At 38.8% G+C, this 15,433-nt stretch overlaps 1 protein-coding gene and 1 long non-coding RNA gene across 4 annotated transcripts in view; one reads left to right on the forward strand and one right to left on the reverse strand.

Moving 5' to 3' along the window:
* Positions 1-15,433, forward strand: part of LOC132145718 (uncharacterized) — a 383,521-nt gene that overhangs the window by 238,724 nt on the left and 129,364 nt on the right. The gene's annotated exons all lie outside the window — the stretch shown is intronic.
* LOC132145714 (SH3 and cysteine-rich domain-containing protein 2-like) overlaps positions 3,826-15,433 on the reverse strand; it is a 95,917-nt gene continuing 84,309 nt past the window's right edge. For 2 of the 3 annotated variants that reach the window (XM_059556938.1, XM_059556937.1), the window contains one exon: positions 3,826-4,830. In XM_059556938.1, coding sequence (XP_059412921.1) covers positions 4,732-4,830 — 99 coding nt within the window. In that variant the 3' untranslated portion in view covers positions 3,826-4,731. Of the gene's footprint in view, positions 4,831-14,735; positions 14,816-15,433 lie in introns of all 3 variants that reach the window. The other variant, XR_009434500.1, reaches the window with a different exon arrangement.

A 15,433-nucleotide genomic window follows, 5' to 3' on the forward strand; every position in this document is an offset into this window, starting at 1 on the left:
TTTATTTAAAGTGCTAAAAAAGAGAGAGTCCATAGTTTCTGTTACATCATCAAGTTGTTCTGAGGTTTTGAATATGCTAAGGAATTTGGATACATCAGGAAGATAACTTAAAAAGCAATCTTTTGTGTTAGAAGTGATGGTTCTTCCATACTTGTAACAAGTAGAAGAATTTACAATTTTGGCTATATGTATTTGGCAAAGAACTAAATAATGATCTGAGATATCATCACTTGGCTGAATAATTTCAACACCATCAACATCAATTCCATGTGACAGTATTAAATCTAGAGTATGATTTCGACAATGAGTAGGTCCTGAAACGTGTTTTCTAACCCCAATAGAGTTCAGAATGTCTATAAATGCTGATCCCAATGCATCGTTTTCATTATCAACATGGATATTAAAATCACCAACTATTAAAACTTTATCTGCAGCCAGAACTAACTCGGATGTAAAATCACCAAACTCTTTAATAAAGTCTGTATGGTGCCCTGGTGGCCTGTATACAGTAGCCAGTACAAACATAACAGGGGATTTATCATTAACATTTGTTTCTTTGGATAATGTTATATGAAGTACCAATACTTCAAACGAGTTATACTTGTAGCCTGCCCTCTGAGAAATCCTGAAAACGTTGTTATAAATTGAAGCAACACCTCCACCTTTGCCTTTTAGACGTGGCTCATGTTTATAACAGTAATCTTGGGGGGTGGACTCATTTAAAATAATGTAATAATCAGGTTTTAGCCAGGTTTCTGTCAAACAGAGTACATCTATATTATGATCAGTGATCATATTATTTACAAAAAGTGTTTTCGTAGAAAGGGATCTGATATTCAATAAGCCAAGCTGTATCATTTGTTTATCCATATTGCTTCTGTTTTTTATTTGTTGAACCTCAATTAAATTTTTAATCTTAACTTGGTTTGGACGTTTTTTGTATTTTCTTGTTCGGGGAACAGACACTGTCTCTATAGTGTGATATCTAGGTGAAAGAGTCTCTATGTGCTGAGAATTAACTGACCTCTGTGATGGGAGGCAGCTAGCAGATGGTCGGTTTAGCCAGTCTGTCTGCTTCCTGACCTGGGCCACAGTTAGTCAAGTATAAACACTAAGACTATTTGCCATATTTCTAGAGAGAAGAGTGGCGACACCCCAGGAGGGATAAAGACCATCTCTTTTAAACAGGTCAGGTCTGCCCCAAAAGCTTGTCCAATTGTCTATGAAACCTATGTTATTCTGTGGGCACCACTTAGACATCCAGCCATTGAGTGATGACAATCTGCTATGCATCTCGTCACCACGGTAAGCAGGGAGGGGACCAGAGCATATTACAGTGTCTGACATCGTGCTTGCAAGTTCACACACCTCTTTAATGTTATTTTTAGTGATCTCCGACTGGCGAAGTCGAACATCATTAGCGCCGGCATGAATAACAATCTTACTGTATTTACGTTTAGCATTAGCCAGCACTTTTAAATTTGCCAAGATGTCAGGAGCTCTGGCTCCCGGTAAACATTTGACTATGGTGGCTGGTGTCTCTATATTCACATTCCGTACAATAGAATCACCGATTACTAGAGCACTTTCATCAGGTTTCTCAGTGGGTGCATCACTGAGTGGGGAGAACCTGTTTAATGTTTTGATCGGAACAGAAGAGCGGTGTTTTGACCCACGACTACGCTGCCTCACCGTCACCCAGTTGCCCTGCTGCTGGGGCTCTGTTTCCGGAACCGAACAATGTACAGGAATCCCTGAGCTAGACGCATCCAAAGCCGTATCTAGAGCCCTAACATTCTTACTGTCCTCAATTAAAGTTTGGATGCGTGTCTCTAATTCTGAAATCTTCTCTGTCAGCCTAACTATTTCCCTGCATTTATCACATGTGAATCCCTCATCAGCGACAGAGATAGATAAACTGTACATGTGGCAAGAGGTGCAAGTAACAATGACGGGAGAAGCCATTACTCACCGTGCTTGATGAAATATTCTTACTGCGGTTGTTTGATGAACTTGTGAAAAACTGGAGCGAGGGAGAGGAGAAAAGAAAACAGCGATAGGTTCGAATGAAAACGCTAATGACAAGCTAACGAGTGCTAACGCTTTGCAGGTGTACTGCACTCACGGATATAAAATAAAAGTGAACGATCAAAGTTAATCTGATAAGATTGATCGATAATATCAGAAATATGGTGTGAATGAAGTTATATTTTACCACTTTAAAAAACAGAGAGTGATAGTAAGATAAAGATTCTAGAGAAAAAAATAAAATAAAAACAGCTACACGGAGCTACAATTTGCTACAGAAGGCCAACAGGAAGTGTTGGCCAAGTGTTGGTTCATGTATGAACAAACATCATGTAAACACCTGTTTATGTAACTCCAGCATTCTTGGTGTGTGCCAAATCATGGGACTATGGGATGGTGCTACACGTGCTACAGTCCTGTGGAATCCTAATCCCGTACAGCTCTCTAGTCTCTTGTATGAGTCTTTTGGGTTGAATGTAGAGTGTTAGCCTAATTCCCTCCTTCCCATCATATTGCATCCCCCACTCCCCCATGGCATTAAATCTCTCAGCCCCTATGGGAAGTGGTCTTTTTGTCTCTTCCCATTGGCAAGCACCTTTGGGATTGCTGGTCTCTGTACTTTTTTGTCTATGTTCAGCATGGTGTAATTGCTAACCCATTAGATAGACTGGGAAATTTATTTCATTTCCTGAACAAGTATTCCCTTGAAGATTATGTCTAGTACAGAAAGCTGACATAAGCAGTGTAAATGAGTACATCCCCTCTGAAACTTAACAAATGCAGGTACCACTTAGAAGACATATTATAGGGTTCTTTGGAGATACACTGTTTAAGCAAGTTTGCTTGATCAGTTACCAAAGAAGCATGCCAAAATTTTTGCTACAGGAAATAATATTTTCTTATCAAAGTAAAATGTTGCATTGCAACAATAAGTACACCCCTCAAATTTTCTGGTTCAATTTAGGCAGTTTGGACAGCATGTGGCAAAGAGCAAGATCATGGTTACACTTGTGACCGAGACATTGCATTGTTTTCAGCATAAAAATTAAAAATGTTTCAGTGGGCTGTTTAATACGTTTGTCAAGAAATGACTTCTATTTAAATGTTTTGGTTTTACACTTACATGCTGTTCAAAACAAAATTAGAGGGGATGTACTTATTGTTGCAATGCAATATTTTACTTTGATAAGAAAATATTATTTCTTGTACCCTAAATTTTGGCATGCTTCTTTGGTAACGGATCAAGCAAACTTGCTTAACCACATCAACTCTGGGGACCCACCGGTGGGTCCAATATTGCATATGCTTAATTCTCAAAAAATCAAAATAACAGCTCAAGTGGTTAAACAGTGTATCTCCAAAGAACCCTAATACGTCTTCTAAGTGGTACCTGAATTTGTTAAATTTCAGAGAGGATGTACTCGATTATTTTCAGTATTATATGTTCTGTGGGTCTATAGTCTGTTTCAGGTAAAACACCTGCTATATGAAATAACTAAAAGAAAATTATTATAAATAATGTTCTCATGAGCACATCTCATTGCACTCTACTGTTAGGAACATTTCGTCATCTCTGAAATCTGCCCTACTTTAGTGTACGGATTACTAAATACACACTTACACACATACGTGTCTGTCAGAATGAGGGCAGGCAAAAATAGATGTACAGCAGTGATAGTGTAAAATAGGTTGTAGTCTATATTCAGTGATTTATAAGAAATGAAGGCCACTTTTAAAATTAAAGTAACACTTGTATGTTTAGCAAGTAGTTGCATGATCTGAAAAAAAAAGTCAGTGTAGAATTCCATCAATATTTATTTGTTTTGCTAAACAAGCCATGTTTTACAACCACATCCTATAAAACAGCAAGCAACTAATTTAGTCTGTGCAATAAAATACTGAATATTTTAACATAAAAATGTTTTAATAGGTATACAGTATTACATGGAACAGACATAATTTTCTTTCATAACTGTATAAACACATAACCCTTTTAAAAATAGGACAAAAATATCATTTTCACCATATCACCAGTTCATAATATTATTTTAGTACCATTTATATTAATTAAAAACATTACTCATGTATTTATTGTTAGTATTCTAATGGAAGTATAGTTTTTGTTTTGAAAAATCAGAGTAGTTCTATTTTAACCCTTAGACTTCTATTAGACTAACCCTTAATTTCCTCCAGGGGTCAGTTGCATAAACTTGGTCACCATGTTAAGACTGTCTTAAGAACTATTTTGACCAACTAGCAGTTGCCAAGGGGTAATCAATCTTACTTTTCCCATACAAATAAGATATACCTTTTCATAACCGAATTAAAAAAGTTATGACCGGTCTTGAAGAAATAAAATAGATTACTTTCTAAGACTAGTCTAAACAGTTTATACAACTTGCCCCAGGAGTTGTTAAATGTCTATTCCACTATACACTAGGAATTATATATGCCAACAACATATCACTTTCCCTAAATAACAAGTAAAGGAAAGAAAAAAAAATCGCAAAAAACTAAGAAACATGAACATGTTGGTAGAGAAACATGAATTATGATGATCCAATCAGGTTGAACAAACCACAGCTCTTTAATGCAGCTAATATTTGTGTATACATTTGACATAATACACCAGGTTTATGTGGTAAATTATGTTGCTGTATCAAGATATATGTTGTTCATGACTGTGTTCAACTCTATAAGCTGTTATATCTCCTCCAGTGAATCAGTCGGGACCAGACCTCTCTTCTTACCGCTGCTTAGTTTTAGAAAGCCATCAGTGTCTTCATTTTTACCCACACAAATCTATCACAAAAAGAAATAAGGTTTGAAGATGAAAAAGAACAAGAGTAAAATAAACTGAAGCCTTTACCTCAATAGATATGCCCGTATATCTCCAAAGAACCCTAATATGTCTTCTAAGTGGTACCTGAATTTGTTAAGTTTCAGAGGGGAAGTACTCGTTTATTTTGAGTATTATATGTTCTGTGGGTCTATAGTCTGTTTCAGGTAAAACACCTGCTATATGAAATAACTAAAATAAAATTATTATAAATAATGTTCTCATGAACACATCTCACTGCACTCTACTGTTAGGAGGTTAGGTGTTGTAATAATGTAAAATGTTTTCGAACAACCTAGTATGAGAGCCTGTTCAAGAACACCCCCAAAACAAAATCAAGACTTTGTAAAAGAGCATAATAGGATCCCTTTAAACTTTTTAATATATGGTTGGTCAACACAATAAAATATTTAGATCTGTACAGTAAAGCATATTTAAAGTGAGACCTTTGGGGGGGAGATGACCCCCCCCCCCCAGATATACATACAGTATAGATGTAAATGCAACACTTTTGTTTTTGCCCCCATTTTTCACTAGCTGAACTTAATAATATAAGACTTTTTCTATGTACACAAAAGGCATTTTTGTCTACAAAAGCAGAGCCGTTAAAATCATCAAGGACTCCAACTACCCTAGTAACTGTCTTTTCTTTTGCTGCCATCTGATAAGTGTGGCCATAGCCTGATGGCAAGTGTCTTCGGAGGAGTTTCTTCCCCCAGCCCATCAGGCTCCTAAAGTCAAATCCAGCCTTTTAACATCTACATGTCTCCACTTAATATTCACTTAATCAGTAAGATATTCATTATTATCTACCTCATATTGATATATTGACAGTGTCATGACATGTTTTCACATTCACCTCTTGCACATTCCTGTGTAAATATTTAAGACTACAGTATACTTTCATGCATTTTATTTTCTATTCTATATTTAATTCTACAGTATACATTTTATTTTACATTTTATTTTTAGTATTATTTTTATTTCATTCTACTTATCTATATTTAAGTATATTTTCCTCTGTGTTGTATTTTTTTAATAATTGCACTGTCCATGGAGCTGAACTGACTCACATTTCAAAGCTGGTAATGTATTCTCTATATAATCGTGTATGTGACTAATAAAAATCTTGAAACTTAAATATGGTTTCTAAAAAAAAAAATCTGTCTAAATCTGTGTTAGTGAACACTTCTCCTTTGCCAAGATAATCCATCCACCTCACAGGTGTGTCATATCAAGATGCTGATTAGACAGCATGATTATTGCACAGGTGTGCAATTGGCCACAATAAAAGCCCACTCTAAAATGAGCAGTTTTACTGTATTGAGGGATCCGAAAACCAGTCAGTATCTAATGTGACCACCATTTGCCTCACGCAGTGCAACACATCTCCATTGCATATAGTTGATCAGGTTGTTGATTGTGGCCTGTGGATTGTTGGTCCACTCCTCTTCAATGACTTTGCGAAGTTGCTGGATATTGGCAGGAACTGGATCAAGCTGTCGTATACTGTACGCCAATCCAGAGCATCCCAAACATGCTCAGTGGCTGACAGGTCTGGTGAGTATGCTGGCCATGCAAGAACTGGGGTATTTTCAGCTTTCAGGAATTGTAAACAGATCCTTGCAACATGGGGCCAAGCATTATTATGCTACAACATGAGGTGATGGTCGTGGAAGAATGGCACAACAGTGGGCCTCAGGATCTCATCACAGTTTCTCTGTGCATTCAAAATGCCATCAATAAAATGCATCTGTGTTTGTTGTCCATAACATACACCTGCCCATGCCATAACCCAACCGCCACCATGGTCCACTCGATCCACAACGGTGAAATCAGCAAACCACTCACCAACATGATGCCATACACTCTATCTGCCAACTTCCTTGAACAGTGAAATCAGAGATTCACCCGTGAAGAGAACACCTCTCCAAAGTGCCAGACGCCATCAAAAGTGAGCATTTGCCCACTCAAGTTGGCTACGACGATGGACTGCAGTCAGGTCGAGACCCTGATGAGGACGATGAGCATGCAGATTAGCTTTCCTGAGACAGTTTCTGAGAGTTTGTGCAGAAATTCTTTGGTTATGCAAACCGATTGTTGCAGCAGCTGTCTGGGTGAATGGTCTCAGATGATCTTGGAGATGAAGATGCTGGATGTGGAGGTACTGGGATTGTGTGGTTGCACATGGCCTACAGTACTGCCAAATTCTCTGAAACGCCTTTGGAGACGGCTTATGGTAGAGAAATTAACATTCGAAACACAGGCAACAGCTCCGGTGGACATTCCTGCAGTCAGCATGGCACTTGCACGATCCCTCAAAACTTGCAACTTTTGTGACATTGTGCTGTGTAATAAACTGCACATTTTAGAGTGGCCTTTTATTGTGGCCAGTCTAAGGCACACCTGTGCAATAATCATGAAGTCTAATGATGGATGGATTATCTTGGCAAAGGAGAAGTGCTCACTTACACAGATTTAGACAGATTTGCCATTCAGGATTTGAACTCGGGAAGCCTGAGTGCAGCGACCTCATTTCAGCACAAGTGCCGACAAGGCTATCTGCACTGACAGCTATTTCCAAACAGTTTTACTATAAATTGTAATAATTCAGTGAGATTTTAGTCTGACAACAGCCAATGCTCCACACGGAGGTCTGATCTCATCTGTACTCTTAATAAATCTAACTCCATCTAGTCCATAATGCAGCAGCTTGAGTTTTTACTAGAACCAGAAAGTTGGACCACATTAGCCCATTTCTGTCAACACTGCACTGGCTCCCTATCAAATATTTAAAATCTGGCTTTTTACTTGTAAAACCCTGAATGGTTTAGCACCTCAGTATTTGAGTGAGCTCCTTTTACATTATAGTCCTCCATGTCTGCTACATTCTCAAAACTCTGGCAATTTGACTATACCTAGAATATCAATATCAACTGCGGGCGGCAGATACTTTTCTTATTTCGCTCATAAACTCTGGAATAACCTACATTAATTAGGTAAACGGGAACCAGGAACACTTCCCATATCACCAGATGTACTTGCTACATCATTAGAAGATTGGCATCTATGCTAATATTAGTCTGTTTCTCTCTTATACAGATCCCATGTAAAGGCCTTGTCTCGGACAAGACCACATGAAGCAGATCATTCTTCTGCACAATCTGACTATGCTGCAGCCTGGAATTGGACTGCTGGTTTCGTCTGGTAAGAGGAGAACTGGCCCCCCAACTGAGTCTGGTTTCTCCCAAGGTTTTTCTCCATTCTGGCAATGATGTAGTTTTGGTTCATTGCAGCTGTCGCCTCTGGCTTGCTTAGTTGGGGACACTTAATTTACAGTGATATTGTTGACTTTATAGCAAATGATTGCACCGATACTATTTAAACTGAACTGAGCTGAATGATGAGATCACTATATTCAATGATGTACTGCCTTTAACTTTTATTTTGCATTACTGACACACTGTTTTCTAATTAATGTTGTTCAGTTGTAAAATTTGACAACTGACAAGATGTGTTAAAAATGTGTGCGTGCAAGAAAATTTGTCTGGAGTTTTGAATTATCATCCCATACATATTCAATGACTGTCTGTGAGCTGCATTATATGCAAGGCTGAAATGTTGGCTATCATGAAAAGTATCTGATTAGCGCTAATTGATAGCTTTCAGTGACTTGACTGGCTCGAAGACCAAAAAATCTATAGAACTACAGCACATGCCTTTCAATTTCTGTTTTATGGCTGCAAATATTTAATCACCTCTCAAAAGAATAAAACAAAAAAGTATGACAGTCTAAGTCATTATAATCAGTAAATATGCCCCCACTGGATGCAATAAATGCCTAGTTTGTAATGTTTTTTTTCTTGGTTTTGTCTCATCTGATGTCCGGATTGTGAACAAATCTTTCTATTTAACTGGTTCTTCTTAGTTAACCGGCTGAGCCAGTTCAACAAAACAAACTGAATCATTTGAAATGGTTCGCATCTCTAGTACTCACTAATCCACAAATTATTCGTTTTATAAACATGCCTGACACTCTCAATTATGGGATGTGCATGAGCAGAACAGCTGGACTGAGTCTCTTCATGCTGGGAGACAGTCACACAGTCATTACAGTCTGTTAAGGGGACCAACATTTCCGTCACATGCTTGAGGTATTCGGCCAATCACAACACACTGGATAGCTGGCCAATCAGAGCACACCTCACTTTTCAAGAACGATGGGCTTTGTAAAAATCTACATGTTTCAGAATGGCGGAGCATAATGGAGAAACAATAATGTTCATTACAGGTGCATCAAAACCCACCAATTCAAATTAGAATTACTTCATAAGACCAATATACAGGTCCTTCTCAAAAAAATAACAAAGTTCATTATTTTCCATAATGTAATGATAAAAATTAAACTTTCATATATTTTAGATTCATTGCACACCAACTGAAATATTTCAGGTCTTTTATTGTTTTAATACTGATGATTTTGGCATACAGCTCATGAAAACCCAAAATGCCTGTCTCAAAAAATTAGCATATTTCATCCGACCAATAAAAGAAAAGTGTTTTTTTTTTTTTTTTACCTTTATTTACCCAGGTAAGCACATTGAGAACACTTTCTCATTTACAATGGGGACCTGGCCAAGATAAAAGCGTTGAGGTACAAAAGTTACACATGAAATTACAAGACAAAACAGATCAAACATCAGATCAAACAGACAAAGACTGCCATGGTATATTAAAATGTACAAACACATATATTAATGACTAAAGTGTGAGCTGGGATTAGCATGTACAATGGTCTGACAATGTGTTTGCTAATAATAATTTGAATGTGGATAACGGGACAATGTATTCAAGCTTCAGAGATTTTTGAAGTGTATTCCAGTCGTTAACAGTGGAGAACTGGAAAGAAAGACGACCAAAGGAGGTACGGGCTTTAGTAGCAGTCAAAGTGATATACCTGCTTGAACGAAGGTTCATAAAGGTTCATATTTTTAATACAAAAAAAGTCAACCTTCAAATAATTATGTTCAGTTATGCACTTAATACTTGGTCGGGAATCCTTTTGCAGAAATGACTGCTTCAATGCGGCGTGGCATGGAGGCAATCAGCCTGTGGCACTGCTGAGGTGTTATGGAGGCCCAGGATGCTTCGATAGCGGCCTTAAGCTCATCCAAAGTGTTGGGTCTTGCGTCTCTCAACTTTCTCTTCACAATATCCCACAGATTCTCTATGGGGTTCAGGTCAGGAGAGTTGGCAGGCCAATTGAGCACAGTAATACCATGGTCAGTAAATCATTTACCAGTGGTTTTGGCACTGTGAGCAGGTGCCAGGTCATGCTGAAAAATGAAATCTTCATCTCCATAAAGCTTTTCAGCAGATGGAAGCATGAAGTGCTCCAAAATCTCCTGATAGCTAGCTGCATTGACCCTGCCCCTGATAAAACACAGTGGACCAACACCAGCAGCTGACATGGCACCCCAGACCATCACTGACTGTGGGTACTTGACACTGGACTTCAGGCATTTTGGCATTTCCTTCTCCCCAGTCTTCCTCCAGACTCTGGCACCTTGATTTCCGAATGACATGCAAAATTTGTCCATAAGTCCAGTGCTGCTTCTCTGTAGCCCAGGTCAGGCGCTTCTGCCGCTGTTTATGGTTCAAAAGTGGCTTGACCTGGGGAAAGCGGCACCTGTAGCCCATTTCCTGCACATGCCTGTGCACGGTGGCTCTGGATGTTTCTACTCCAGACTCAGTCCACTGCTTGCGCAGGTCCCCCAAGGTCTGGAATCGGTCCTTCTCCACAATCTTCCTCAGGGTCCGGTCTCCTCTTCTCGTTGTGCAGCGTTTTTTGCCACACTTTTTCCTTCCCACAGACTTCCCACTGAGGTGCCTTGATACAGCACTCTGGGAACAGCCTGTTCGTTCAGAAATTTCTTTCTGTGTCTTAACCTCTTGCTTGAGGGTGTCAATGATGGCCTTCTGGACAGCAGTCTTACCCATGATTGCGGTTTTGAGTAATGAACCAGGCTGGGAGTTTTTAAAAGCCTCAGGAATCTTTTGCAGGTGTTTAGAGTTAATTAGTTGATTCAGATGATTAGGTTAATAGCTTGTTTAGAGAACCTTTTCGTGATATGCAAATTTTTTGAGATAGGAATTTTGGGTTTTCATGAGCTGTATGCCAAAATCATCAGTATTAAAACAATAAAAGACCTGAAATATTTCAGTTGGTGTGCAATGAATCTAAAATATATGAAAGTTAAATTTTTATCATTACATTATGGAAAATAATGAACTTTAGCACAATATGCTAATTTTTTGAGAAGGACCTGTATATATCATCTGTATTTTTTGGTCTCTTGTTTCTCATTTTCCTCTTGACAATACCCCATAGATTCTAAATGAGGTTCAGAACTGCTGAGTTGCTGGCCAGTCAAGCATAGCAACCCCATGGTCATCTAAACAACTTTTGGTGCTTTTGGCAGTGTGGGCAGCTGCCAAATCCTGCTGAAAAATGACATAAGCATCTTGAAAAAGCTGGTCAGCAGAAGAAAGCATGAAGTGCTTAAAAATTTCTTGGTAAATGGGTGCAGAATGGACACACAATGGAACAACATTGCACGTTGTAACATTCCAGCAGACGACATTGCACCCCAAATCATCACAGACTGTGGGAACTTAACACTGGACTTCAAGCAACTTGGGCTATTAGCTTCTCCATCTTCTTGATGCCTTTACCCCAGCCCCAGTCCATTCCTTGTGAACTTCACTCAAATTCTTGAATCGATTTTGCTTGACAATCCTCATAAGGCTGCTGTTCTCTCGGTTGGTTGTGAATATTTTCCGCACTTTTTCCTTACAATCAACTTGCTGTTAACATGCTTGGACACAGCACACAGTGAACAGCCAGCTTCTTTGACAATGAATGTTTGTGGTTTACCCTCCTTGTGAAGGGTGTCAATGATTGTCTTCTGGACAACTGTCAGATCAGTAGACTTCCCCATGATTGTGTAGCCTAGTGAACCAAACTAAAAGACCATTTTGAAGGCTCAGGAAACATTTGCAGGTGTTTTGAGTTTATTAGCTGATTAGGTGATAGTGGATTGGTGGGTTTTGTTAAATATGAACCAAAATCATCACAATTAAAAGAACCAAAGACTTCAAAGTACTTCAGTCTGTGTGCATTGAATTTAATAAACAAGTTTCATAATTTGAGTTGAATTACTGAAATAAATTAACTTTTCCACAACATTCTAATTATTGAGATGCACCTGTATATGGAAAATAATGTGTTTTTGAACCTTAAACAACAAACACATTGGATTACACCAAATACACAAAATAATGTTCTTTTTAGCAACATCATATGACCAATTTAATGCAAACTGCGTTAAAATAACTGGCAGTCAGTGATGGAAAGCAAATGAAAACTCTCAATAGAAGAGATTCCCCAGAGGTGTTCCCCATTTGACTTCACTTCCGGTTGTGGGTATGCTGTGTGCGTCTGGCTGCCGCTCCATGCTGGGCTGTTTGTTTGTTTTGTTACGATCTGTGTTAGCGTTTTATTTTGTCCTTTTTCTTTTTTTGGACTACCGTCTTGGACTTCTTTTTTCGTTTTGGGTTATTGGGCTACTGTTCGGACAATTGTTGGATCTGCTGTGAGTCCCTCTGATTTCGTGTATACTACTCTGTGGTCTGTTTTTTACTTCCTTACTTCAACGTGGCGTGTTTTGCTGCCGCTGGGAACTTTTTTAGTCATCAGTTTACTGCCAGCCCTCTACCTCTTCTATCCTCCATCTATTGGACACTCTTCTTGTCAGTTGGTCTACTGGCTTACTGTCTGGTCGGGTAGCCCTCCTCTCAGTGAACTTTTGTAGATGCTGCAATGATTATGGTTCTGGCTAACGTGGTTTTGCTGATGGCTGGCATTCCCATTGCAATAGCATTCACGTCAATAACTCAGGCTCATTATAATTTTTTAGTCACTATTGGATTTAACCCCAACATGGAAATTGGATATACGCCCTGCGAGCTAAAGGCTCTAAATGGGCACCTGCGTCTTGACCCCGTGACGTACGAACACTTTCGTACACTTGATATCATTCGTCGCCCGCGTTATTTACATCGCTCATCTTGAAGGACATTCAGTATTGTACCGTGCGTCTGGTCTAGCAACAGGGCTCTGTTGAAACGTTCTCTAAAGAACTGTCGAACACTGCAAACACTTATCAACACAACTAGGATTGACTCCATGGATAACGTTACCCCCGCTGGAAGCATTGTGAAGAAACCCTGTACTCTCCTTAATTGTTGCTCCATTTCGGATAAAGGTTCCTACATAAACTAACTAATTCTTGACAATAACCTGGATATGTTATTTCTAACCGAGACTTAGCAATCACAATATTACTATTTGCATCTGAATTTGCTTACCCCAACTGGATATCAGTATCTATCTAAACCTTGTACAACTGGCAAAGGAGGTGGTCTCCATAGAACTTACCCCACTGGATTTTCCTAATACTATGACATTTGAGTTTATGGTTATGAAGGGTAGTTTAAAACATCCCCTCATAGTTATACTGATTTACAGACCACCCAAGCAACAAACTGAATTCTTCTCAGAACTAGGTCAATTATTAACATTAGCCTTTGCTGTGTCGTCGCAGGTAATCTTACTTGGTGATTTTAACATCCATGTTGTTGACACTGTCTGCTCTAATACTGCTCAGTAATTGACTGTGCTATTTTTCCATCCGCTACTGTTAGAAACTTATGCCGCGTTTCCACCACAGGAACTAGGGACTTTGGCCTGGTACTTGGTGTGTTTCCACCGAAGGAACCAGGAACTAAATAAAGTTATGGGTAAAAAAATGCCCCTCAGAAAGTCCCTGCTGGCAAGGTAGTACTTTTTCAAAGTTCTGGAACTTTCGGTGGCAGGACCTGGGCGGTAAACATCCTGATTGGTTGAGTTCATGCAGCATTGGTTGAGTTCAACCACCATTTATTCAAATCATTTTCAAAATATTACTGTTACTGTGTCATGAAATGTAATTTTAAAAGTATTTCAGGCGAGAATGTAGTTGTTTAAAAGTCAAATCTGTGGTTTATTTATGAAGACAGCGGCTATTTAAAAATGTGTTTCGCCGATCTCAGAGACGTGAGCTCCACGCGATCAGTGAGAGCTCAGTCCTCATGTATCCACCAAGAGCACTCTCGGCTAGACCTTCTGATATGTGCCGCTGGCTCTGATGTCTCCTTTGTGGTTAGACATAAAATATAATTTGTTTTGGGTAAATCTAACAGGTTATCTTTGGTCTATATTCAGTTTATCTATATGTTAAAATTAAAATAAAAAAGGCAAATTTATATAATATTTCGTTTCATAATAATGACTGTATATATACACATTTCCCTGAAGTAAGTACATTTCTGCAGCTGTTATTATGCTTAAATGGAAACGAAAGGAGGCAGTGGTATTTGATATCCTATTTCATTTTATTGTAAATGTACAGTGAGGAAAATTGCAGTAGCCATGGTCAGCTGACTGAAGTTATCAAGTACGCTGCTGTTTGCAGATTTACCAGTTTGCGTCATCGCAGACATCACACTCCCAAGTCGAATGCACAAAGTCTGAACTACCGAGGATGCACGTCCAAAATCAGTGTACCTTGTTGTGAGAAACGGGCGCAGACCTACGTCACGAGTCTATTTGCTAATCTTCCCGGTACTTTACACCGCGGTGGAAATGCAGAAAGCAACAGGTCTGGGGGGAGGTGGGTGGGGGGGTTGTTCCTGGGAAAAAAAGTTCCCGGTACAAATGTTTTGATGGAAACCCGGCATTAGGTGTCACTCTAGACCCATCACTAACCTTGGGTGACCACATTAGCAAACTCTCCACCAAAGCTGCTTTTTTTCCAACTATGTCGAATTGCACAACTTCGTCCTTTTCTTAATAGAAAATATGCAGAATCATTAGTGTGTCATAAGTGCATGCATTTATTACCACTCGACTCAGTCGACCATCATTCGTTTGCAGTACATTCAAAATTCTGCTGCCATATTATTAACTTCCACAAAAAATCTGCTCACATCACTCCTGTTTTATTTAATCTTCACTGGTTGCCTGTATCTATTTGTGTGCAATACAAAATTATTCTGCTCACCTCTAAGGCTCTTGCTGCCTCCTTTTTTTTCTGACCTACTATGTTCTTATATACCTTCTCGCACACTCCAGTCTTCTAATTCTGAACTTAATTCTGTACCGAGGTTAAATTTAAATTAAATTAAATGTATGCATTTAGCAGACTTTTATCCAAAGCAACTTACACTTGCATTCAGGCTAACAATTTTCTCCTAACATGTGTACCCTAGGAGGTTCTGTCTATCTTCAATGGGCGGCAGGTCCTTTTCCGTTATTGCACCCAAACTTTGGAATTCACTTCCCCTGGCACTTAAAACAGTCATTATTATTATTATTATTATTATTATTATTATTAATAGTGCAGTTTTTAAAAAGAATAATCTAAGCGGTGCCATACACCCACAGGAAACACTAGCACAACCAGT

This window comes from Carassius carassius, chromosome 8, assembly GCF_963082965.1.
Source record: "Carassius carassius chromosome 8, fCarCar2.1, whole genome shotgun sequence".
Taxonomy (NCBI): Eukaryota; Metazoa; Chordata; class Actinopteri; order Cypriniformes; family Cyprinidae; genus Carassius; species Carassius carassius.